At 42.6% G+C, this 25562-nt stretch overlaps 1 protein-coding gene across 1 annotated transcript in view; it reads right to left on the bottom strand.

The window, feature by feature from the left end:
* Positions 1 to 24515, bottom strand: part of cep112 (centrosomal protein 112) — a 395959-nt gene extending 371444 nt beyond the window's left edge. The window contains exons 1-5 of the mRNA XM_084329136.1: positions 24440 to 24515; positions 23663 to 23774; positions 23198 to 23388; positions 21419 to 21588; positions 5845 to 5929 (exon numbers count right to left, since the gene is read on the bottom strand). Of these exons, the coding sequence (XP_084185262.1) occupies positions 5845 to 5929; positions 21419 to 21588; positions 23198 to 23388; positions 23663 to 23768 (552 nt within the window). The 5' untranslated portion in view covers positions 23769 to 23774; positions 24440 to 24515. The remainder of the gene's footprint in view (positions 1 to 5844; positions 5930 to 21418; positions 21589 to 23197; positions 23389 to 23662; positions 23775 to 24439) is intronic.
* Between the last annotated feature and the right edge of the window lie 1047 nt (positions 24516 to 25562).

Raw genomic sequence — 25562 nt, 5'->3', positions numbered from 1 at the left:
CAGCTCTTACATTGTCCATGTCAGACCACGTCGCCTGCTGCACATAGGCCTCGCTAGTAGGCTCTTTGGCCTACGCCATTACCCTCAGCAGAAGTACCAGCGCCACTTTGACGTTCAAGCTTAAATTTCACTTTACCCACCTCCAAAACAAAACCATGGTCCTCCAGCACGTAGTAATACACTGGCTCTTATAAATAGTGCCATGTAATAACGGAATCCGAAGTGCTGGAGAACGATGATTAGGTGAATAAGTAGGGCTGGGCGATATAACGATAACGATAAATATCGCGATATATTTTAATAATCGATATCGAATATCGAAATTAAAAAAAAATCTTTTTTTTTTTTTTTTTTTTACCTGCAACAGGGCAGTTTTAAAACCAGAGACAGTGGACAGACTTGTCTTTCTTGCCTGCAACTTAAAGTAATGGCTTTGCTTGTCCAAATGACAATACTGACCAAATTCAGATTTCTTTTTCTCTTGTCCATTTATTTTGTTTGCTTTCTAATTTAAAATACATTTTGAAACCGTCTGTACACAGTAGGCTATGTGTGCTTGCAGAACTAGACTCCAGTCACGAGTCACAGTGCACATGTTTGTCCACCAAAAAAGCGCCAAAAGATAGAAAATAAACTAGCAGAGCCAGAACTGTTCAACTCCTCTGGAGCCACAGCCAGCAGAGAAGCCGGTTTACTTTAGCTTTTAAACCAGCTGCAGCCTGAGAACTGGAGTGTGAGGGGATGTAACACTAAAGATGGCAGCAATGACAAAGAATTGCTGCAAAATAAACATACATCTGTTGTTAAAAAAAAAAAAAAAAAAAAAAATTTTTTTTTACATTTTTTTTTATACTTATAACAATTCGATAATTATCGATATCGAGAAATAAAATAAAATTATCATATCGTTATCGCGATATGATTTTTTTCCATATCGCCCAGCCCTATGAATAAGTAACCCTTTTTCCTGCATGTTGTGGTTTTGGTTTCAAGACCCCGATTGCTTAATTCTGATCCAAGGGACTCTGTAAGTAAGCTAATGCATCCACTACACTATTATGTCCAAAAATCTGAACTATCCCTTTAACACATTCAGAGCCGGCCGGATATGACCAAATTAGGGCTTGTAGGCCAGCGCTTTAATCAATGGGAGGACGGGGATATTTGCGAACGCTTAAACTATATCTTAAATTATGGCTATGGGTCTAATACACCCGTCGCTTATCAATGACTTGCTTGCAGTCAACATGTACGAAGCGTATTGTTTTTTCATCGGTACATTTCAGCTTTATACCGTTTTGAATACGAGTATAGTTTGAGATTTCTAGTAATTCCAGAGAAAGATGCGATAATACCCCTTTAGTGGAATACACAAAACACGTTGTAATTTTTCGGCTGATTTATGAATAGTTTTAAAATAGACGCTAGATTATCAATAGTATATGTGTCCTTATGCACGCTAGAGAAGCAGGCTGAAAAATTGCTTATCCGTGCATTGCTCCGCATCAACGGCACGCACACACACACCGCCATTCCAAATATTGATCACGTTTATTGATCCAACGTTATAGTCCAAAACACATAATCGACGCTGCTCCCAGCCTCCCCAGTCAATGTGGTAACACGATACTGCTTGCCCGAGAAGGGAAACCCGGACCGGAGTTTTTTTTCTGATGCAGTCCCAGCCAATCCAATCCAATGATGTGCAATACCACCCGGGAGACGATAGGCGGCGGTATTTGCCCTTTTGCGAGCTCAGACCCATTCCCAACGATAACATCAGGTTGGATGGATGAAAATGAATGGATTTCGCTAATAAAATAAATAACGATTAAAACCCGACTATACTCGTGATTGGCACTCAAGCGATGGCGAGTTAACCAGACTATACTCGTGGTTGGCACTGAATGGGTAAAGGGGAATACCGCCTATTTACGTGTTGCAGAAGTGAATTAATTGCAAAGACAGACAATATATGTGGATCTTAGGACCAAAGGACCTAGCATGTCCTCCATGCTCTGTAAATAACTATACAAATACCGAGATGCCCCACTATGTTACCTGTTTATTGCACAATGTTGTTTTATTGGATTCTATTATATGTTGTACTACTGTATTGCACATCGTTGCGGGCAAGACCACCCGCATTTCATTGTATACTTGTATGCCGTGACAAATAAAACTCTTGACTTGACTTGACTTTTTCTTTTGCAAAACACATTGGATTGATCTCATTCAGTTGGACAAACTCAAATACGCTCCGTTTGCCCTCAAATGGACCCCAGTGGACACTGTGGAGTCCTTCCTATTCTTGGGAACAATCATCTCCCATGACCTCAAGTGGGAGATGAACATCAGCTCCCTGCTCAAGAAAGCACAGCAGAGGATGTACTTCCTGCGGCAGCTGAAGGAATTCAACCTGCCAAAGACGATGATGGTGCACTTTTACACAGCCATCATTGAGTCCATCCTCACCTCCTCCATCACAGTATGGTACGCTGCAGCCACGGCCAAGGACAAAGGCAGGCTCCAGCGTGTCATCCACTCTGCTGAGAAGGTGATTGGCTGCAATCTGCCATCCCTCCAGGACCTGTACGCCTCCAGAACTCGGAAGCGTGCAGGTAAGATTGTGGCCGACCCCTACCACCCCGGTCACAACCTGTTTGAGCCACTCCCCTCTGGCAGGAGGCTGCGGTCCATCAGGGCCAAAACAGTTTCTTCCCCTCTGTCTGCAGTGCGCCTCATCAACAAGACTCGGGACCCTCACTGGTTGATACTGGGCTGCTCACTAAGGTCTAATGTGAGCCCTATGCATGCCCGCCTCTCTTCGCTTAACATTGAAAATAGATTGTCTTTTAATATACTTGTGCTGTTCAAGTTGGTCATGAGCAGTAAAACTCCTGTTTTTATACATAAACAGATTGTTTTTAGTAATATTGTGTATGAGCATTACACTAGAGGTTCCAGTAGTGGGCAGCTTGAATTGCCAGGTCCAAAAACCAATGCTTTAAGGAGATCTTTTATTTTTAGAGCATTAACTCTTTGGAATAACCTGCCTCAAAACCTCTGCTGCATTTACAGTAGATTCACTTTAAAAAATTATCTTAAATTGTATTTAACACTGTAAAGTATTTTGTTTTGTTTTCCGTTTCTGTGCTTGCATGTAATTTTAGCCATCTTAATTGTTAGTTTCATTATGCATTGTGTGTTGAGTACATTTACATTTACATTTACATTTAGTCATTTAGCTGACGCTTTTATCCAAAGCGACTTACAAGTTCTGTACGACAAGCCATCAGGAAGGGCACAACTCTATCAGCTGAGCAACAATGTTCATCAAAGTGTTGAGTGCTACAGTGTAGGTTAGTTTATTAGGACAAGTGCATGACAGTACGGTTAGTTAGGGTTAGATTTTTTTATTGTTTTTTTTTTTTTTTTTTTTTTTTTTCAGATAATGGTTGAAGAAGTGCGTCTTTAGTCGACGGCGAAAGATTGGACGTGATTCGGCTGTCCTAACTGGGGTGGGTAGTTCATTCCACCATTGTGGGGCAAGGACTGAGAATAGGCGACTTCTCTTTGATGACCCTCCCGGAGCTTGGATAGGAGTAGGTCTGAGGCGGCCAGAAGATGCAGAGCGTAGGGGTCTTGAGGGTGTGTAGTTAGAGACCATTGACCGGAGGTAGGCGGGAGCGGTTCCCTTTGCCGCACGGTATGCTAGGTCGAGGGCCTTGAAGCGGATTCGTGCAGCAATGGGGAGCCAGTGCAGGTCCCTAAGAAGTGGGGTGACATGGGCCGACTTCGGTAGGTTTGAGATCAGGCGGGCCGCTGCGTTCTGAATGAGTTGAAGAGGCTTAGTGGCAGTGGCCGGGAGACCAGCGAGCAGTGCATTGCAGTAGTCGAGGCGGGAGATGACTGTTGATTGGACGAGGAGTTGGGTGGCTTCTTTTGTCAGGAAGGGGCGTATCCTTCTGACGTTGCTCAGGAGGAATCGGCAGGTTCTGGTCGTCGCTGCGATGTGAGCAGAGAAGTTCAACTGGTCGTCGAGGACAACACCAAGGTTCTTGGCGGTCGGGGACGCAGTCACAGCTGTATTCTCGAGTACTGACTTTTAATAATTTTGTTTTGCAATAATAATTGTTTTTGTATGTTTTTTTTGTGTGGACCCCAGGAAAACTAGCTGGTTGCTATGGCACCAGCTAATGGGGATCCGTAATAAAAATCAAATCAAATCACTGACACCTCCCCACTGTGTTACACACCCTACTGGACTATATACTTGCCCATTGTATTGTTACTTCATTCTAATTAGTGTATATAATTGTATAATTGACCACATCTGCCCAGTTGTACAGCCCTGGCCTATATTTTATTTCATAAATATATTATTCTATTGTGCTTAACTTAGCTCATATTTAATTTTACTTTACTCCACCACTTTATTGTATTATCTGTCTGTTAATGTCTGTCCTTGTACAAAACACTGGTTGTGCCAGTCCTACTGTATGGATGTGAAACATGGAAGATGAACAAGGGAGACAACAAATCAGTTGACGTGTTCCATAACAGATGCCTCAAAATCCAGTGGCAAGACCGCATCAGCACCGTAGAGCTACTAGAAAGAGCCGACATGAAGCCGTTGAGCAAGGAAGTGAAGTGGCGAAGATGGAAGATGATAGGACACATACTGAGGCAAGACCACAACAACGACTGCAACATATCAATGACTTGGGCACCAGAAGGGAAAAGAAGAAAAGGAAGACCAAAGACTACCTGGAGACGCACAGTAGAGAAAGAAAGAAAAGAGGCAGGGTGGAGCTCATGGCCTGAAGCAAGAACAATGGCAGCTGACCGAGAGAAGTGAAAACGCTCTGTGAAGGCCTTATGTGCCACTAGGCACGAAGTGGATAGGTAACAGGTAACAGGTAATGTCTGTCCACTAATGTCGCACCAGTAACATCCAAAGCAAATTCCTTGTATGTGAAAAGTATACTTGGCAATAAAGACCTTTCTGATTCTGATTCCGATTCTGAAATTGTGCAGTTCACATCTAGGATTCTAAACTCCTGTTGTGGAAATATATTATCATGTTCTTATAGATCTGTGTTGAGATATCATGTTATACAGCTTGACTTTCAGTATGACCAGGTTGACTGGTTAATGCGTGTATGTCTCTTTAAGAAGACTCCAATGGACTGACATCTCGCCAGCCATAATTTCTTTGTTGTTGTTCCCACTGACTGAGAACCATTTTTGTTTACCTTCGTCATCATATCTGATATATTATGTTATGTCTGACAACTGTGTATTTAACATACGTGTGAACAGCGCTCTGGGTCAGTCTATGGCCAGACGCTAGTGGGTTAACATATTGTCTCTGACTATAGACTGCCCTTTCATATGTGGCCACGGTGAAATAAACTTTCTTCTTATTGTTAATAAACTTTCTTCTTATTATTAATAATGACTCAGAATGATTTGTAAACGGCTCATCGTTTAGTCCTTTAATATTTCCCATTACACTCCCATTGGCTTTGCATTGCAGTGACAGGTGAGGCGGAGCAAAAATAGCATCCTAGGTATGTAAGCAGCTCATGTAACCTGACCCGGCGGATCTCTGCTCTGGAACTGAGTCCAACTTTGTGCTTATCATTATTGTGAAGGTAAATAAAATACATAATTTCAGTGTTGAAAATCAGTGGTATTCCCCTTTAACCCCCACTACCATCCATTATGTTTTAATAACCACACACCATGTTGCCTATCATCTCTTATTTATACAGCAATTGCTGACCATGTAAGTCAATGGGTGGTGGTTGACGGAGTGAGGGACGGCAATATACTAACCACTCTTCTGACGTCCCTGGAGGGACGTTTGACTGGACTGGAGGACACGGGCCGAGACGGAGACTTCCCCTCATGTGGTCTCCTCCTACACAGAGAGAGAGGTGGTGACATGTCAACAGACGCATGTGTGTGTGATTGTGTATGTACACCCTGGATGTGTGCATCTGGGACTACCTGTGTGTGTCTGTCTGTCTGTCTGTCTGTCTGCATGGGAACGGTGCTTGTGTCTGTGACTATCTGTGTCTGTCTGTCTGTCTGTCTGCATGGGAAAGGTGCTTGTGTCTGTGACTGTCTGTGACTATCTGTGTGTGTCCGTCTGTCTGCATGGGAAAGGTGCTTGTGTCTGTGACTGTCTGTGACTATCTGTGTGTGTCCGTCTGTCTGCATGGGAAAGGTGCTTGTGTCTGTGACTGTCTGTGACTATCTGTGTGTGTCCGTCTGTCTGCATGGGAAAGGTGCTTGTGTCTGTGACTGTCTGTGACTATCTGTGTGTGTCCGTCTGTCTGCATGGGAAAGGTGCTTGTGTCGGCAACTTTTGTTCGTATTTACACAGATTAACATCTGGCATTTGCTTCCATTGCTTTACAGTCTGTTTCATCCCCCGGTGTCCTCTGTATGCTAACCCCCCCCCCCCCCCCCTCTCTCTCTGCTATACATCGTTGTGTGTCCCATACACTGCCTCAGCCGGCCCCTCTCTCTCTCTGCTATACATCGTTGTGTGGGTGCTATAAGCTTGTATATACAGACACACCGTGATACACCTTAATCACTGTCTCCTCATCATGTCCATCCCAGTTCAAACTAAAGGGAGGGGGCTCTGCTTCATCTCACTGACGCGCACACACACACACACACACACACACACACACACACACACACACACACACACACACACACACACACACACACACACACACACACACACACACACACACACGTGTAATTGATCTAACTACCTCAGGCATTGACAGGCTTTAAACACTGATTGAGTGGAGCTGGTTAGGAGAGCTTGTAGGACAAGCTCAAAACGTTGCCATCATTTGATTAAGACATCAAATCCTGACCAGAGGGTACGGTTTCCCATTCTCAACTTGGAAGCTATATAGGCTCTCTTTATTTCTATCCTACCTTCTCAAATCCAAATCAAGTAGGCCATTAGTCATTAAAGGGGAACACCACTCAAATTAAGAATTACAATATGCCATCTCCAAAGCCAAGACAGTTCAATCAATATTTGTGAACATGAGCTGCTCTCTCTCATTAAAGCCAGAAACCAGAGAGGTAAGACTCAAACTTGTGATGTCATCAAGTATAACGTCTGGAGCTGCTCCATTGACAATGAATGGGAGACTCACTGAATGTCTGTTTTACTTTTTATATCCAAATGAGCTTTATTATAGCGGTCTCAGCTCTGAAACAGAAAATGTAGCTACTGTATGAACATTCTCAGTGCCATGAATAAAATATTTCCCAATGAATTGTCTATGGAGCAGATTCAGATGTTATAATTGATAACATCACAAGTTTGAGTTTGAGCACTTTTTGCGTTTGGGAGAGAGTTGCTAATTTTCACTAATATTTTTATACCGTCTTAGACCAGACGGACAACATGTATGAATTCTGAAATTGGGCTCATTTGCCCTTTAACTGTGTTGGTGGATCGGGGTGAATCCATAATATCCATCTCTGTACACATCTCTGCTGTGCTTCATCTACTCACCATCCATCCATTTATCGTATAGATTCTTATTGCATTTGTGTATTGTATTGTGTCATTGTGTTTTTACTGTTTTTATTGTGTCTAGCTGCAAGCTAAATTTCCCCATGTGGAATGGTACATTTTCTGAACTGAACTAAAGTAGACAATTGAAGCCTTTGCATTTTGAACCCGCGGCTTCTGTTCTTAGAATACCATCGGTCTTACAGTGGCTGCAATAAGACGTTGGCTCAATCTTGCCGGTTGAAGGAACATTATTGAGAGGGGGGGAGGGGCAGAATATTATAAAACTGATATCCACGAGAGAGAAAAAGATTATAGCTTTCTGCTCGACAATTGTGATTTTAAAGCCTTATTCGCTATATAGCTTGATTTCTCCTTTAAGCGTAATCCCACTGTCATCGATGTGAGACTAATCATAGAATATTCTTTCACTTGTTCATATTCAGCTAATAGGGATCAAAACGGTACAACCATCAAAGCTTGCAGACGCATTTCATCTCCCCCTCTCTCTCTCCCTCTCCCTCCCTCTCCCCCTCTCCCTCTCCCTCTCTCCCTCCCTCTCTCCCTCTCTCTCTCCCTCTCTCTCCCTCTCTCTCTCTCTCTCTCCCTCTCTCTCCCTCACCACACACACAGCCGTGAAACATGGATAGAGAGGCCAAGCTTTGCAATCTTGGGCCTCAAAGTCAACAGGTGGATGAGGATAATTGAATCAGATGTGTCTGGAGTCTGAGGCCCAGAGATCAAAGCAGTGGCGAGCCAGGCCAGGGTTATACACACACACACACAGTCACACACACACACAGTCACACACACACACACACACACACACACACACACACACACACACACACACACGCGCATGCACACAAGAGGCAGAGTGGGAGAGTGTGGAGCCTCTGCCATTTCAGGCTGGCTGATTAAAACAGCCTGACATCCAAACGCCAGCCTGACCTCCAGGTGCAGACCCGGTGGGCCCAGGTCCCGGCCTCAGGCACCCCCGGGAAAGCAGCCCAACCCTGGGGCACAAACATCCACCCGCCCCCCTCCTAATTCACCTAACACAACAGCATGTGGGGGTGAGATGAGTGGAAACACTTTGGGCCTTTGAGTGAAAAGACCTGAGGCGGGGAAAAAAGAGGGCAGTTTATTCCGTCGTCGACTGATGTCTGTTGAAACTACAAGGACAATGTTATTGTCACACTTAGCCAGAGAGAGAGAGAGAGAGAGAGAGAGAGAGAGAGAGAGAGAGAGAGAGAGAGAGAGAGAGCGAGAGAGAGAGAGAAATGGAGGGGGAGGAGGAGAGAAGGGGAGAGTGTTAAGAGTTCTCATATGTGGATGAAAAGCACACAGATGGCAGACAGAAGTCAGGGAGTGAGAAAAGGGGAAAAACAAAAAGAGAAATAAAGTCAAAGAGAGAGAGAGAAAAAGAAGACATTTTGACTTGATGTGGGAAAAAAAGAAGAATAGAAATCATGAAGCGAAACCGCATACAGTTCACTGAAACCACTCCCTAATCCCTAGCAGTGAACCTGACCCCAGAGATGCTGATTGCTGAGTCAACAGGAGGTTCATGTCAACCCCCCCCCCTCTTCCAAGACAGGCCACGGCCCGACGCGCACAATGTGTGAGGACGGTTTTGCGTGTTTGAAAGCCTGGATCTTTAAGTGACATGCGAGAGCCTGGAGTCAGCAGTAGGCTAACACACCAAAGCCCTCCTGTGTGATGCCTTTAACCCTGACTGGAGGGATGTGCTTTCCCACAACATTCCCATTCCTCTGGTTCAGGGATGGGAGGGGAGGGCCCTCTGGCTGGGAGAGTACCTCCATCTGGTGGTTAAATCTGGAATTACACGACAGGCGGTCAGGGACCCTCCTATAATGGCATCGGGGGAAATGACACTGAACGACCCCCCATCTGTTAGGCAGAAAGGTTACGCTGCTACAAGTCAATGTATCTAAACACTAAGTAGCCTGGAGGCTGGAGAGGACCTTGTTTTGATAACGCAGACCTGCATGACTGCAATTAGTTTAACATGAAAAGGGGGGAGCGAGTGACAAACCCCAGGTGGAAGTGAACCAAACGAGACAAAGTTTGTCTTTAGATCTCGGGACTTGAATTAGGAGCCTAAACGGTTTCGCCGCAGCTCAAAAGAAGCCCCTCCCCGGGCATCACCTGACTAATGCCGGAGACGGAGATCAAACGGTGCCGTGCCACAGAGGAGGAGGGGAGTCCGCCCGAGGTCCCTTCCCCATTTAATCTTATCTGAATGAGACAGACACATGAAAGGGTCCCCGGTGCCCAGCTAATTTTCTCCATCAGGACATCCAGCCCGTGATCCAGAGCGGTCGTCTTTCATGGTCTTATCCCAATCAGACACTGTGAGTCGGTGCTCAGCGGCCTGTCGCTCCCCCCCACACACACAACTTCTCTATCCACAGCCTCCACCCCACCTCCCCCCCCCCACACACACAAGACCTCTCTATCCACAGCCTCCACCCCCCCCACACACACAAGATCTCTCTATCGACAGCCTCCACCCCCCCACACACACACCTCTCTATCCACAGCCTCCACCCCCCCCCCCACACACACACACAACCTCTCTATCCACAGCCTCCCCCCCCCCCCACACACACACACAACCTCTATCCACAGCCTCCCCCCCCACACACACACAAGACCTCTCTATCCAGCCTCCCACACACACACACACACGACCTCTCTACCCACAGCCTCCCACACACACACACAAGACCTCTCTATCCACAGCCTCCCCCCCACACACCACACACACACAACCTCTCTATCCAGCCTCCCACACACACACACACACACAACCTCTCTATCCAGCCTCCCACACACACACACAAGACCTCTCTATCCACAGCCTCCCCCCCCACACACAACCTCTCTATCCAGCTCCCACACAACCTCTCTATCCAGCCTCCCACACACACACAAGACCTCTCTATCCACAGCCTCCCCCCCCCACACACACACACACGACCTCTCTATCCAGCCTCCCACACACACACACACGACCTCTCTACCCACAGCCTCCACACACACACACAAGACCTCTCTATCCACAGCCTCCCCCCCCACACACACACACACGACCTCTCTATCCAGCCTCCCACACACACACACAACCTCTCTATCCAGCCTCCACACACACACACACACACACACACAACCTCTCTATCCAGCCTCCCACACACACACACACACACACACACACAACCTCTCTATCCAGCCTCCCACACACCACACACAAGACCTCTCTATCCGCAGCCTCTTCTCTCTTCTCTACAGAGAAGAGGAGGTAGAAGTTAAGCCTAATTGAGGTTAGCCGTGCCGAGCACTGCCTCTACCGACGGTAAACACATTATGTTGTGTGAAGTGTTGCGTCCATTTTGTGTGTAAAAATAATAATAAAAAAGGTCACAAAACAATTAATAAATCTATGCAAACACGCACAACGGTTCTTCTTGATGCAAAGACAAAACAAAACAAAACAAAAATGGCACTTTGCCACTAAAACCTAGACAGAAGATGTGAATTTAGCATCAAGCAATATATAAGAACAAATCCTAATGATCATTTAGTGAGAAGCATCAAGGAGGGTGAATTGAAAGGCAGCAGCAGCGCAGGGCTCTATACTCTCTGCCATAATTCCCCCGCTGGATATTAAGCACTCTTTACAACACTTCCAATCTTCTCCTATTATTATGCTAATATGCGTATCCAGACATTCAGCTCTGACTCGCTGCTCCTTAATTGGGATGTGAAACCCTGAGTTATTAAAACAACAAAAAAACACACAAAAAAACCTAAACCCCTAGTCAAAGACAATATCCTTGGGCAAGCTGGGGTGACTGATGTATGTTAGCGCTGTCTGTCGTGTGTGTGCGTGTGTCTGTCGACTGTGTGTGTGTCTCTGTGTGTGTGCCTATTACTGCGTGTGTCACTGTGTGTGTGTCTGTTGACTGTGTGTATCTTTATGTGTGAGTGTGTCTCGTGTGTGTGTGTCTGTCGATTGTGTGCGACTGTGCGTTTATATGTGTATGTGTCTGTTGACTGTGTGTCTCTCTATGTGTGTGTGTCTGTCGACTGTGTGTGTGCCTCTATATCTGTGTCTGTCGATTGTGTGAGTTTCTATGTGTATGTGTCTGTCAAGTGTGTGTCTCTATGTATGTGTGTGTGTATGAGACACAATTGGGAGTATGAATGTTTGTGCATTTGATGTTGCACACTGACTTCTCATGCCGTGTTTAATCAAACAGCTCTCACACATTTCTAAACCCAAAAAATCCAAACAAACAAGTGGAGAAATCAAAAAAGCTAAGGAAACAAGAAGCGGACAAGGTAATGAGAAGCCTACTTCCTCTCCTCTGTATGGGCCTAGACCTCACTTTCAACTACTGGAAAAGAAACGTCAAGAAGAGTGAAATGGAGAGATAAGAGATGGAAAGAGGGAGAGAGAATACGAAGGGTTCCTCAGCCTCTCATCTTTTTGAAGTGCCCTCCTTTGAAAAGCCAGAGAGTGGACAGCTCATGCAGACTGACTGACGAAATGGCTTGGCAATGCCTTTGAGTTTTCTGATAGCGCTGATGAGCAAACAGGAGCAGGCGATCGGCCGGTAAAAAGACAGACGTACTCTGAAGTACGATGGACAGGTGAGTTCAATGTTTTCAGGCTGATGGGAAAACATCAGGGGTCTCAAATGGTGAGCTTCTGCTATAGGAAGAGAGAAGCGCTGTGTCTACACCTACATCTGTCCCAGGACGAGTTGTTTTGTTTTTCTATCACACATCACATGGTGCCACATACCGGTCAGAAAACTCACGCTTATATCTATCTCTTATAAGTCATATATCAAGCAGGACACTGGTGGTGGTGGTGGTGGGGTTAGCACCCTGACCATATTTGATTTGACATAACTGAGAACCTTAAGTCACAGTAACTGACCATATTTGAGTTGCCTTAACTGAGAATTGTAAGTCTTAGCCAACTGAAAACATTTGAGTTTATCAACTTAAAGAATTTGAGGCAGGGGGTTGCCTCAATTTTTTTAAGTTCTGGAAACTTATTGGGTTTTACAGTGTAACTGGGCGCCCGGTGGTAGAATATTGAATATTGCACCACGGTAAGATACCGTGCATTAGTTTCAACAATGACGTGTTTTGTATGACCCGGAATTCACTATAGTTCATAGTAAAATAGCGACATTAGTGTAATTATTGTCAAACCCTAAATAGCATGTGGAATAGGTATTTCCGAATGAATTCAGCCTGGTTCATAGCGTTATTATAGGAATACTTCTCCGGTGTGCGCTCAGATGTTTTCAGAGATATAGGGGCATGTCTATTTGCAGAGAGAGAACATAATAATATTAAGTAGAGTCAGCTACCCGAGACACATTCTCCTTGATTTGTACCGCAATTGAGACCCACATTGGAGCGTGGAGCTAAACGCAGTGTTGGATGTCTAATTTCCCCAACCCCACCAACTACATACAATATCCATATATCAATAACAGGAGGCCAAGAGAGGGTTACCAGGGCAGGTTACCCAACATCATCGGAGCAATATATAGACTGTACCCATGTAGCTTTCAAAGCTCCATCAATAAACAAAATCCAGTAATGTGAACGGGATTCCACTCTGTCAATGTACAGAATACTACAGATAATCTGCGATGCGCATTTTGGCTGATAATGTGCCGGTGGCCGGAGTCTCATTCAGGCCCAATTGTATTTAATTCAATTGTAATGTTATTACTGGGGTATCTAAAACATCACTTAAATGCAGATCAGGGTTATCCACTGAAGCCATAATGACTCTGACCAGAACCATGGGCTCACGACGAGCGCACAATAGGCATTGTAGAGCAGTGGTTCTCAACTGGTCTAGCCTCGGGACCCAACATTTTCCTTAGTCATTAAGTCGCGACCCAAAATTTTGAACCACTATGATTTATGTAAAAAAAAAAAATTGCAGTAATACGCAATCTTTCAAAACATGAAATAAACACAAAAAAGTGCAACAAAAGTGCAACTATTGCTAAAAACCCAATGAAATAAAAGAATAATAAATAATATATGCTTCTTAGCAGATTTCTTAGCTTAACATAACATACCTAAATTTGGGGGAACTAATGGGATAACCGAGTTTGCAACAAAAGTGCAACTAGGGCTAAAACCCAATGAAATAAAATAATAATAAATAATATGCTTCTTAGCAGATTTTCTTAGCTTATCATAACAGACCTAAGTTTGGGGGAACTAATGGTAAATGGCTGCTTTTTTATATAGCGCTTTTATCCAAAGCGCTTTACAATTTGTTACTCACATTTTACCCATCACTCACCGATGGCGGAGGCAACCATGCAAGGTGCCAACCTGCTCATCGGGATTAATTAGGGGTTAAGTGTCTTGCTCAAGGACACATCGCCACGCTGCCTGGGAGGAGCAGGAATCGAACCGGGAACCTCCGGATTGCCAGACGACTGCTCTACCTCCTGAGCCACTGTCGCCCCTAATGGGATAACTGGGGTTGCAACAAAAGTGCAACTAGGGCTAAAAACCCAATGAAATTAAATAATAATAATAAATAATTATGCTTCTTAGCAGACTTCTTAGCTTAACATAACAGACCTAAGTTTGGGGGAACTAATGGGATAACTGGGATTGCAATAAAAGTGCAACTAGGGCTAAAAACCCAATGAAATAAAATAATAATAATAATAAATAATATATCCTTCTTAGCAGACTTCTTAGCTTAACATGCAGGGAACTAATGGGATAACTGGGGATGATGTTTGCTCCTGACAAGAGTCTCAAAGTCTGGGGTGATGGTAGACAAAGCAACTCTGAGGTCATGCTCAATGTCCAATCTGTTCCCCCGCTTTGTCTTCAGCTGGACCAGAGCTGAGAAGCCACTTTCACAAAGATAGGTAGTGAAAAAAATTAAATTAAATAAAAAAAAAAAAAAAAAAAAAACTTTTTTTTAACTTTTTTTATTTTTTTTTTTACACACACATCCGCGACCCACTCAAAATGGCCCCGCGACCCACTTTTGGGTCGCGACCCACCAGTTGAGAAACACTGTTGTAGAGCACAGAGTTGGCCTGCTGAAATTGATTTCATTTCAGTCATTACAGTGCTTAATGTCGGGTCAGCTTGTCATTTATTTCTGTCAATGTGCTGGTTCTGTAGCAGGACTGGGTCAGTCAACATCCTTGGCTCCCGGCGCACCGAAGATAGTCTACACGCTCCCTCCTCCTCAGCGGAGTTGTCTGTGAACTTGGCAACTTCATTGGATTTATTTATTCTCTAAAAATATCTATAATCATACGATTAAATATTGTTTAAAATAAAATGCTAAATACTATTATTCTGTGTGTCATGTTTCCAAATAAGATTGTTCACAACGGGAAATGCTGTATACGTTGAATTAGTTGGTTAGACCTCTGTGATCAATCTCGCTCTCAGTGAAGTTTCTCAGAGTTCCCTCGGGTTAGACCATTATTTCACATCCCATAGGGGTGTTTCATGACCATAATGGATAATCATGCACAAGCATTGACGGTAAGGACGAATGGTATTTATCAATACGGAGTGTGCGTAGGACCCGTGTACGCACGGTTGTTAAATCCCGATATTTCTGTGCGTACACACATTCTAAATTCTGTGCTTAAGTACGAATATAGAACACTTTCTAAGAATTGTTGATAAATGAGGGCCCAGGTCTGTAGTTAGAGGGGACTGTGTAGTTCCAAACAGGAGGTCTGCTTTTAATCAGGCAGCCTTTTCTGTGAGAGCAGCCCACACCTGGAACAGTCTGCCAACATGGCTCAGGGAGTATGAAAGATACATTTAATTTTAACTTAAAATCATGGTTGAGAGATGGTCAAGTGTGCGACCATTTTAACTGAGGGGTTGTGATGTATTTTAGTGTATTTTATTTTGTATGTATTTTAGTGTATTGTAATGCATGTAATGCAAAGACTACGGTTGAAAATGAGCCAATCTGGCATATTTCCAGTAATGTTCCTTACCACAACGAGAGAGAGAGAGAGAGAGAGAGAGAGAGAGAGAGAGAGAGAGAGAGAGAGAGAGAGAGAGAGAGAGAGAGAGAGAGAGAGATAGAGAGAGAGAGAGAGAGAGAGAGAGAATTCTGATAGGGCAGTCAGAATAGGTTAAAAAAAGAAAAGAATCATTGTTGTATTCATAATGGTGGATTACACTTTGGCAAGTTTTGTGTCCTGCTTTGGATAGTCTTGTTTGTGGCATAGCCACTGCCTGTTGATTGGAGGAAGAGAGAGAGAATACCAAGAGGGGCAGCCGGAATAAGTTCATAATTTTGTTCATGCCAAATTTGTCATAGGTTGCTGACCACTAGCCTGGATTAATTCAAAATATATCTTTTTATTTTACTTCACAAAAGGTGTGTGTCTCTGGTGCCATAACATTGACAGCATCAGTAGCCTAGGGCTGTCTTAAATACTTCGAAGCTTCGTTCGATGGGCATGGGATTCGAATATGAAAAAAAATTTGATTATGTAAAAGAAATATATATATAAAAATAATTATTAATATATATATTTTTCTCTTTTTTTGTTGTGCAAAATCAACTCTGCCTCTCTTTGTTAATTACAACAAGCAATGCTTTTTATATATTGACTCATTATAGCAATTTATTATATTGAAATAATATAACACCCACCAGTTACTGTGACATTGTTTAACTGTACATACAATTAGTCTATGCCTGGTACAGTAGCTAAATGCTGAATTATTATTATTTATTTTTTTAAGAGATATTTTACCAACCAAAAATTATATAAATAGCTTTTAAGTATATCCTTATGTGTTATCTCTCCATTCCACGCTATGGTAGTTATTGTGCCAGCACAGGAGATACGATTATAAAAAAGATTATATATATACATCAAAATGTTCCTTTTGAATATAAATAGGCTCAGGAATCAGGATTGTAAAAGCTAATTAGCCTAATCCATGTCAGAAAGAGTAGCCTATAGAAAATGTATGCACGCGCACACACAGAAAGGGAGAATAGTTTGTAGCAGACTTAATGATTTTAGAATATATCTGATAATGAAGTGCAATATTTATTATCATCAACTATCCAGTTAGATTTTATAGTGTAACTTTGTACGTTTGGCTACTTAAAATCATTGAACGTAGAGAGAGAGAGAGAGAGAGAGAGAGAGAGAGAGAGAGAGAGAGAGAGAGAGAGAGAGAGAGAGAGACCTGTCAACTCCTGACTTTAGGCAGAATCACGAACAGTGGTTTAAAGTTATTTATATTTCGAACATGATTAATTCATTCATTGCGCACTAGTTAGATGACATGTTGCGCATGTTATGACTTTGAAAGTCTGCCATTTCCACTGCAAAGACAGCACATAAGTAACAATACGATGCGTCAGTGATGAATATGCAAATCGATGGAATTTCCAACAACGTCGACTCATCACTTCAGCCTTAGTTCACCAATATTAATACTAAGTAGGGATGCACCGATATGAAAATTTGCCACCGATACCGATTGTTCAACTAACACAATCGGCCGATACTGATACCGATATTTGTGGCAATTTTCTTTTTAAATATATATATTTTTTTTTGGTAATTTTATTTTTTTGTAATATATATATATATATTTTTTTATGAAACTACTGTATATTTGTGTTATAAATTGTGCTCACCGATATGAACATAGGCCTCTTTACTTACTTAAAAAAAGGAAACATCAAGAAATAGCACTATCTCTCTCCCAGTATGTTCTGCAGGGCTGCAGCTAGATACTAGTTCTCCCAGTATGGTCTACCGCATAGGTGTCAAACTCACAGCCCGCGGGCCAAATCCGGCCCGCCACATCATTTGATGTGGCCCCCCAAGAGCTCAGGTAAAAAAAAATAAAAAAAAAAAAATTACATTAACACTTTGGGTGCCGGGAAACGCTTAAACACGTCATTCCCGGCCATGCTCAAGTTGCCGAAGACGCTTTACAGCGTCTTTAATATCAATATTTCAAAAATCTGGGATCGGATTCATATGTCCCCTCCGCTGGCCTGAGATCCACCAGGAGGACCCACTGAGCTCTCTGGCGGTTCAGGAGCGCCATCTGGTGGCCGATCGGCGCAATCGCTTAACAGGAAGTGCCGTAGAGGTTGTGCTGGACGGCCGTATTACTTCCGGGCACTCGGTACATGTCCCGGGACTCTGGCTCGTCACACTACATAGCGATCGATTGCCAATAACTCGATAAACAACATGATTTGGACGTATATACCATTATACAAGCTGGAGATGGACCGGGTAAATCTACATCCCATAATGATAAAATGTCTACTCTACGATGATCGCCCAACGGCGCGCGGAGACTGGGGTGAGTTTTAGCGTGTAACGTTACCGTCTTCGATACTAACTGCTATTATCAACATTTGACCCACATTAGATGATTGGTATAACGCTGCCCACGGAATTATAAACGCCCCCTAGCCCATCCGGTCAACATCAGATGACATGTAGTAACTTCTAGAAGTACGTCTAGTTGGAATTTTTTATATCGCGCTGATTGCCATAAAACTGTATTGCATCATCAATATAATGTATTTGGGGCTATAGATCACGTTCTGGAGAAAGCTGCAGAAAGAGATGAAAACATACTTATACATTAGACCATACTTTACTATGAATATGTGAATGAAAAAGTTTAACGTTGCTACACAATGAACAATACATATAGGACTTTGAATGGGCCCTAATAATGGCAATGTAGCAATAGAATTTAAAAAGTTATAGCCCTGCAAAGAAGGGGACTTTCTCTATAGACAAATAGAGCCGGCAACCTACGGTTGATAATGAATTTAACCCATGGCAGCCAAAGTGTTAATATTGGGTTAAAAAATAGCAGTGTTAAAATAATTGTGGGTTAATGCGTTAATAAAGCTTTAACTTTGACAGCCTTAGTTATTACACATTCTTACACATACATGTATGTTGAACATCTGAGGTAACAAAGGAAAAAAGCCAAAAGCACTTACTCCTCAGACATTCTTTGACAATTTTACAGCCCAAAATACAAAAAAGATCCAGGCGGAATAGGTAACAAAGGGTTGAAGAAATATTGTCTGAACTGTCAGATGCAAACTGGCTGTGTGACATAACCGAGCATCTCGCTCAATTGAATAAGAAGCTGTAGGGACGCAAACAAGTCCCACCCAAAACTTGACCAATATAGTTGTGAACTGAGACAACCCTTATTTTGTTATTTTTGAGTACAGTTACAGTTGTGTGTTCATGCAGACACATAATAGCAATTTCATTACGAATTGAAAATGGGGGACCCTGATGTAAACAAGTCGAAAGTCTTTCTCTGGTCTGCATCCCCTTAACAATTGTGTGTATTGAGCTGTACTGTACTGTACCCATTCTGCAATCTGTTAATTAAAGTTAATTAAACTATCTTCCATTAGTTGGATGTATGGCCTCTGCAAGGTTGTGTGCAGCCATTTGTTTTTGTAACATCTGCTACATCTGTCCCACGTGTTCTTTGCAGCTCACAGTTGTTAGTTCTGCCCCTCTTGACTGTGACAAAAAGGTTTTGAACAAACTTAATGTCATAGCTTGTATTTGATGATATTCTTCTTTGTTATTTACTTGAATGGTTTGATCATTGATTGGTGGAGTAATATGGGGTTCTGATAAACTAAAATTATTTGTTAAAATAACATAAGCTAACATATATTTTTACATTTATGCAAATGAATATGCAATATGTATAACTTGAATAAGTAATAAATACAGAAACACCATGTTTAACAATATGTAAATGTATAGCTACATTTATTTTACATTACATTAACATTTATACGGTCTTTGGCCCTTTGAGGGCAACCATAATGCTGATGTGGCCCTCTGTGAAAATGAGTTTGACACCCCTGGTCTACCGGCTGGGCTGCAGCTGGATACTATTGTCTCAACCAGAGTTCACAACCAATGAAATTTTGATTGACAGTCGATTCTGCCAATTACGTCACACACCGCTTGCACCCGCCTCTGCTGTTACCACCAATCGGCAAGTGCGTATACATTTTTTACTTCCGCTTTTGTCCGCCATTGATTTTGACGAGAGGTATTCTACAACAACAACAACGGCGGCGCGGCCGACGTTTAGCTTTTAGCTCCGCAGGATGACTTAAACGAGGCATAATGATTTTACTGCAACAAATGTTATAATAAAACAAAGCCTTTCTATACACGTGTCTGATTGAAAACTTTATTAACAGATTGCAGAATGGGTAAAACTCAGGGCTCCATGAGCAACGGAAGGAACTGAGCTAGTATGAATGCATAATGCTTGCTACGTTCGGGTAAATAATATGCTGATGTTATTGAACGTGTAACACTAACTATATAACGTTAATAGTGATGCACCGATGTGAAAATTGTGGCCGATACCGATAACCGATATTAATATTGCTGTTCTGGCCGATACCGATATTTACCGATGTCGATATCTCTGTATAGAAAACACTTTATGATAATCAAATAAAGAGCTATTTTCAAAAACGCATAATTTTTTTACTTTTGTAACTTATTTTCAGAAATGACTGATATTTTGAAACTATTTAAGGCCAAAACATGTAAAAAGAAGAAAAAAAAAGATTATTTATTTTTTTTTTTTTTTTTTTTTAATATCGGCCCTATCTTGATATCGGTCCGATACCGATGTGTAAAAAAACGGCCATATCGGCCGATATTATATCGGCGGCCGATATATCGTGCATCACTAAACGGTAATGCCACAAAACGAATGCCTTGTTAATCATAAGTAGTAACTTTGATGCAGTAGCTTGTGTGTGTGTGTGTAGGGGGGACTGGGGACGGCGTTGTGCAGGTCGCGAGTGAACTTTTTTTTGTCTTTTGACGCTACACAAATTGATGGATATTTATCGGCTACTGCCATCAGCACATTCGAGCTTATCGGCCGATAGGCCGATTGCAGTCAACAAGGCACTTATCGGTCGATACCGATACCCGACCGATACATCGGTGCACCCCTAATACTAAGTTAGTAAGTGTTTCGGCTTGCGGCCTGCGCTGCGCTCACTGTAATAAGAAATTATTTATGGGCTTTCACAATCTAAAAAAAATTATAAAACAGGGCTGAATATCCCCTTATGCCAGGTCTGCACACACATTGATTGAAACCTACCAACAGACATTTAAAATAAGTCCACAAACCACAAACTCTTTCCCACACTAATGGCTCACACAATTGACCTATCTCAAACCTTGCCCTTTTTTCTTGATCCTACTATCACAACCTTCGCTCACCTTGGAAAAGCAAAGGGAAGCACAATTGTGATTGGATGCTTGAGGAGAGAGGGCAGGGATTTGACACACAGACAGACAGAGAGAGACAGTGCTGTTGAGAGGTGGTGTGCTGTCCTGTTGTGAGCAGTAGAGGAGCTCTTCAACATGATGTACCTGTGCACAGGTCTGGACATTCTTACACACACACACACTCACACACACACAGATGTGCATAACTTTCAATTATTGTTGATGATTATTCAGTAGTCGCTACGATGCCAAATTGCAGCCTCCTAGGGCGAAGACTATGGTCACTGTGGACCAACCAACAAACAGAGTGAGCTATAGAGCAGCTAAAAATTATCTTTAAGCCTGAAAAAGAAAATAGAAATTATTCCCCAACACGCACGACACAGACACCTGTACACCTGCTGTCGACCATTTAATTTCCAGCCCTCCCAACCATCAAAGCTGCGATAGGGGTGATGTGATAACAAAGTACCTCAGTGTGCTGTGGTGAGCTGCGTCAGGTGATGAGCTGAGCCTATCCCTCAGTAGGCTGCCGGCCCATGTGTCATCCCCAGAGCCGAGCTCCCCTGTCACCCAGTCAGGCAGACCTGCACCACTCTGCTCCATGGCCCGCCTGCTCAGCGGCTCGTCGAAGTAGATGGACTGACAGGGATACGGCAGATAGTCGGAATTAAGAGACAGTCACTCTTGGTTCATTGAGTCATCTTTATGACTACAGAGCCTGTTACAGTATTGGTAACGGAGCCTGTATGAACTCTGTTGCTTATACCCAATTTATATCTACCTACTGCTTTCATTGTCTACAACTGCGCTACACCGTAATCATAACCACCTACCTCATACTATAGTCTAGCCATATACAGTAACTCATATCATAACTGTATGATAGCATAACACGCTCCAGTGATAGTTCTTCAGGTTCCCCAAGTAATATGGGCAAGACTGCTTTCTGTATTAGTGCAGCAGAATCATGGAATCTATTACAATGTGACCTAGAACTAAGCACTCTTGATTTTTTTTTATCAATAATCGTTCACCATCAACATGTAATTGTTTCTGCTAATTTCACTTGCTTATGAACTAACTGTATTATTATTATATATTTTTTCTGACTATAGTATGTATTGATGATTGATCTATTGTTTTAAATTGATTGTATGTATGTGTCCTGTTACATGTAATGCTTTGTACACTCGTCTCCCTCAATGACTCCGGAGTATAAATAAAAAGATATATATATCCACATCTGCCTGTACATACCAGCTTAAAACCTTTTTACATATCTGTAGTGTAGACACCATATCTATATCTGTACATATCCCTTACCTACTCTACTAGTTACGATGCTGGCCAGTACAACTTACTACCACAGTGTACATATCAATACTACAACTCTGTACATACATCTGATTAGCACGATTACTCAGTACAGTAGTACTAATTTATATATTTGATATCCAGTTTAATCACCTGTACATTGTACATTATTATTGCACCTTACTGTTACATTTGCACTCTGGTTGGATGCCAAACTTATTTCCGTTGTACTGTACTTGTGCTGTATAATGACAATACATTTGAATCTAATCTTTTAACAGTATAATCCATAGTAGGCCGCTTGTTAATTTGTGATTGTATTGTAATATATCAAAACTAAGGCCTATAGACCTTTACAACATAAACATTCTAAATGGGTTCATTTCATGTTGCAGTGAATTGCTAATATCAAGAGCTGACAGTAGCCAGGGCTGGGAGGTAAACCGAATATGAAGGTATTGGATTTTTACTATATATACATATCACAAAACAATATACACACTGTATATTTTTCAGTTAATCAAAACCTTATTCCCTCGAACACTATTAAACGTTTTTTTTATGACAATTGTATTACAAGATAAAGACATAAAGGATGTCATAACACATCATAATTTCTACTGGAAAACAAATACTGTCAAATACCGTTATATATTGTGTGATATGATATTTTGGTCATATTATCCAGCCCTAGCCAACAGGAAATAAACTTGGTCCCAATCTATTCCCTAGCTACGCAATTCCATTGAAAAGGTCTACACTAGTTGCCTCCATGTTTATCAGCTGTGTCACTGTCAATCCTCACAAGGCTTTATGTATCTAATGAAGAGAGTAAAATACACGACACATTACATGCAAAACTGATTTAAAAACAATTAATTGTGTTACTATACAGGTTATCATAATATGGCACTTGATAAACAGTCATGTTTACCATATAGGTTGGGAGCGTCTTGAGACTGCCTGCCTCTGGCTTGCCAATGAAAGGACCTTCCAGGACCCCTCTTCTGAGCATGTGCAGGAGCAGGCGGCCATACATGTTGCGGTTCTTAGGAGCTGTCGGACCAGAGCCAGACATGGCAGGATCACACAGCTTCTTTATCCACAGGGCACAGCGCTGCCGTTCTGGGGTCAACAGATGAGGGGGGGGGGGGGGGGGGGGGGGGGGTGAGGGGGGGTGTTATTTATATTTAACTAGAGTTACAATAATGAATTATCTTTCCTATTTATTTTTGGAATTGGACTGATCACATGAATGACTTCTATGTTGTTGTAGTTATATTTCGTACACCATGAAGCCAGAGACAGTCTCATATAGGATATAGCAGAGTAAGAAAATAGGAAGTCAAATCGATTAAACTAGGCCCCTCCTACTACAAGGTACAGTTCGAGGTCTTACCTGTCTTGCTATGGAGCTTGATGACATATGGTTTCATGTCCACTAAGTAATGGTCAAACTCTGAGTCCAGCCTCTCGAGCTCCCAGGTGTCCTCGTGCTTGCTCATGATGACCTGAAGTTATGCGGGAACTGGTTAGGTTACATGCTGGGTAAAGTGTGTTATGTTATCTTAGTTACAGACTATTAGTAGCCATTATTCAGGTATGTCATAAATGTATAGATGTAGCAGTACGGTCTATCTGTATGTCGTCGTGTGTGTCATGTTATGATGAATTGAAAATGGGGGACCCTGATGTAAACAAGACGAAAGTCTTTTTCTGGTCTGCATCCCTTATTGAGCTGTACTGTATTGTACCCATTCTGCAATCTGTTAATAAAGTTTTCATTCATTCAGACAGAACGTTAGCTGGGTCAATCTGACTACTTCAGTCCGTGCCAGCCAATACGAGTTAAGTTACTGAGTGAAACAAAGTAGGGGGCACTTTTTTCACATTAGCACAACAGAAAGCGTAGGTTAATGTATCAACAGATCTTTTCAGGTGCACACTCTTCCTGAGTTAGGTGGCGAATAGCTGTAGGCGACTCGTCGTGTCTTCCAGAAACCAGAAAGTAGCTGTGTTGTTATTAGCAGAAGTGTTGCTGCTAACGTTAGCTAGCGTGATTCTGTAACGCGGGCCATCATTGCCATTTTTTTTCATAAGTAGGCGTGCACTGTAAAGAATAGAAATGTGTTACTGAGAATGCACAAATACCATGAACAAACAAACGGTGTTTTACCTCGACTCAGCACTGATTTCACCGCTTAAAAAAGTTCAAACCTTCGGACAGCTTCCTCGTCCTGCGCCACATCCGCTTTCCGTCAACCGAGGATACACAGTGGTGTACTACACAGCGTCTCTCTGTTGCCATAGAAACGGCCAATCAATAAGAAGAACACCAACTTGAATACCGGTAATGTAGTTGTAAAATGTATTGATTATGAGAACACTACAAAATAAATCTAACGTTAAGGAAATTAGACAATAAAAAAAAAACGAAAACATGGGCCAAAGTGATTACATCTTCACATTTGAAGCAAAGAATGATTTATTGTCTTGGGTTTTGGTACAAACAGAGTTATATGCTATCTTTACTCAATGGTATATATATTTCGAGACCTAATTAGACATTGCAGTAGGTTGTCAGTGAATTGTGTATAGGCGTAATTTGCAGTGGTGATTTCATAAGTGGTTGCACTGAGGGGTGCAGTGGTGGTCCCACGCGGTACCACGCAGTCCCAGCACTTTTCTGAGCAGAAGTAGGCGCACGGATGTGCATGTGCGTGCACGCACGTGCACACAAAAATGCGTTCACAACTTTCACTCAACTCGTCGTCCGTATTTAAGTACCGGTACTCAGCTATCACCTAGTCTTTGCATAACAATAGCATAGCAATAGCATAACAAAGAACGAGAAGTGCAAAACCAAAATACAAGCCCTGTACCAATTGCTGGGGGTTTGCTTGAGCTGTGGAACCAAATGGTCCCGACTCAGCCGCGGGGATATAGGCGAGGCTGCTGAGGCAGCCGCCTTAGGGCCCGCGGGGGGTCTGGGGCCCGGCCCGGGACTGAATGGAGTTGCCGTTCGTGGGACTGGATGACAGACTGCATTGCGCCATGCCCCGGGTCCTATGTTCCCCGGGCCCCCTATGTTTCCCATGTTCCAAAAGGGTTCTATGTTCCCCGGGCCCCCTATGTTCCCCCTATGTTTCCCCGGTAGCGATAAAGGCTCGCCCCAGGCTCGCCACAGCAGTGGATGGATTTAAAAGATAGACACTTTTATAGATAATTTATTTGTATCGCAACGAGTCATGGATCTAGTCGTGCCACGTAGCATTATGTCGACAAAATTCATCCTTCTC

Source organism: Notolepis coatsorum (assembly GCF_963971535.1).
Source record: "Notolepis coatsorum genome assembly, chromosome: 14".
In the NCBI taxonomy this organism is placed as follows: Eukaryota; Metazoa; Chordata; class Actinopteri; order Aulopiformes; family Paralepididae; genus Notolepis; species Notolepis coatsorum.
Note: the sequence above shows the minus strand (reverse complement) of the source record. Positions and strands in the feature narration are given on the sequence as shown.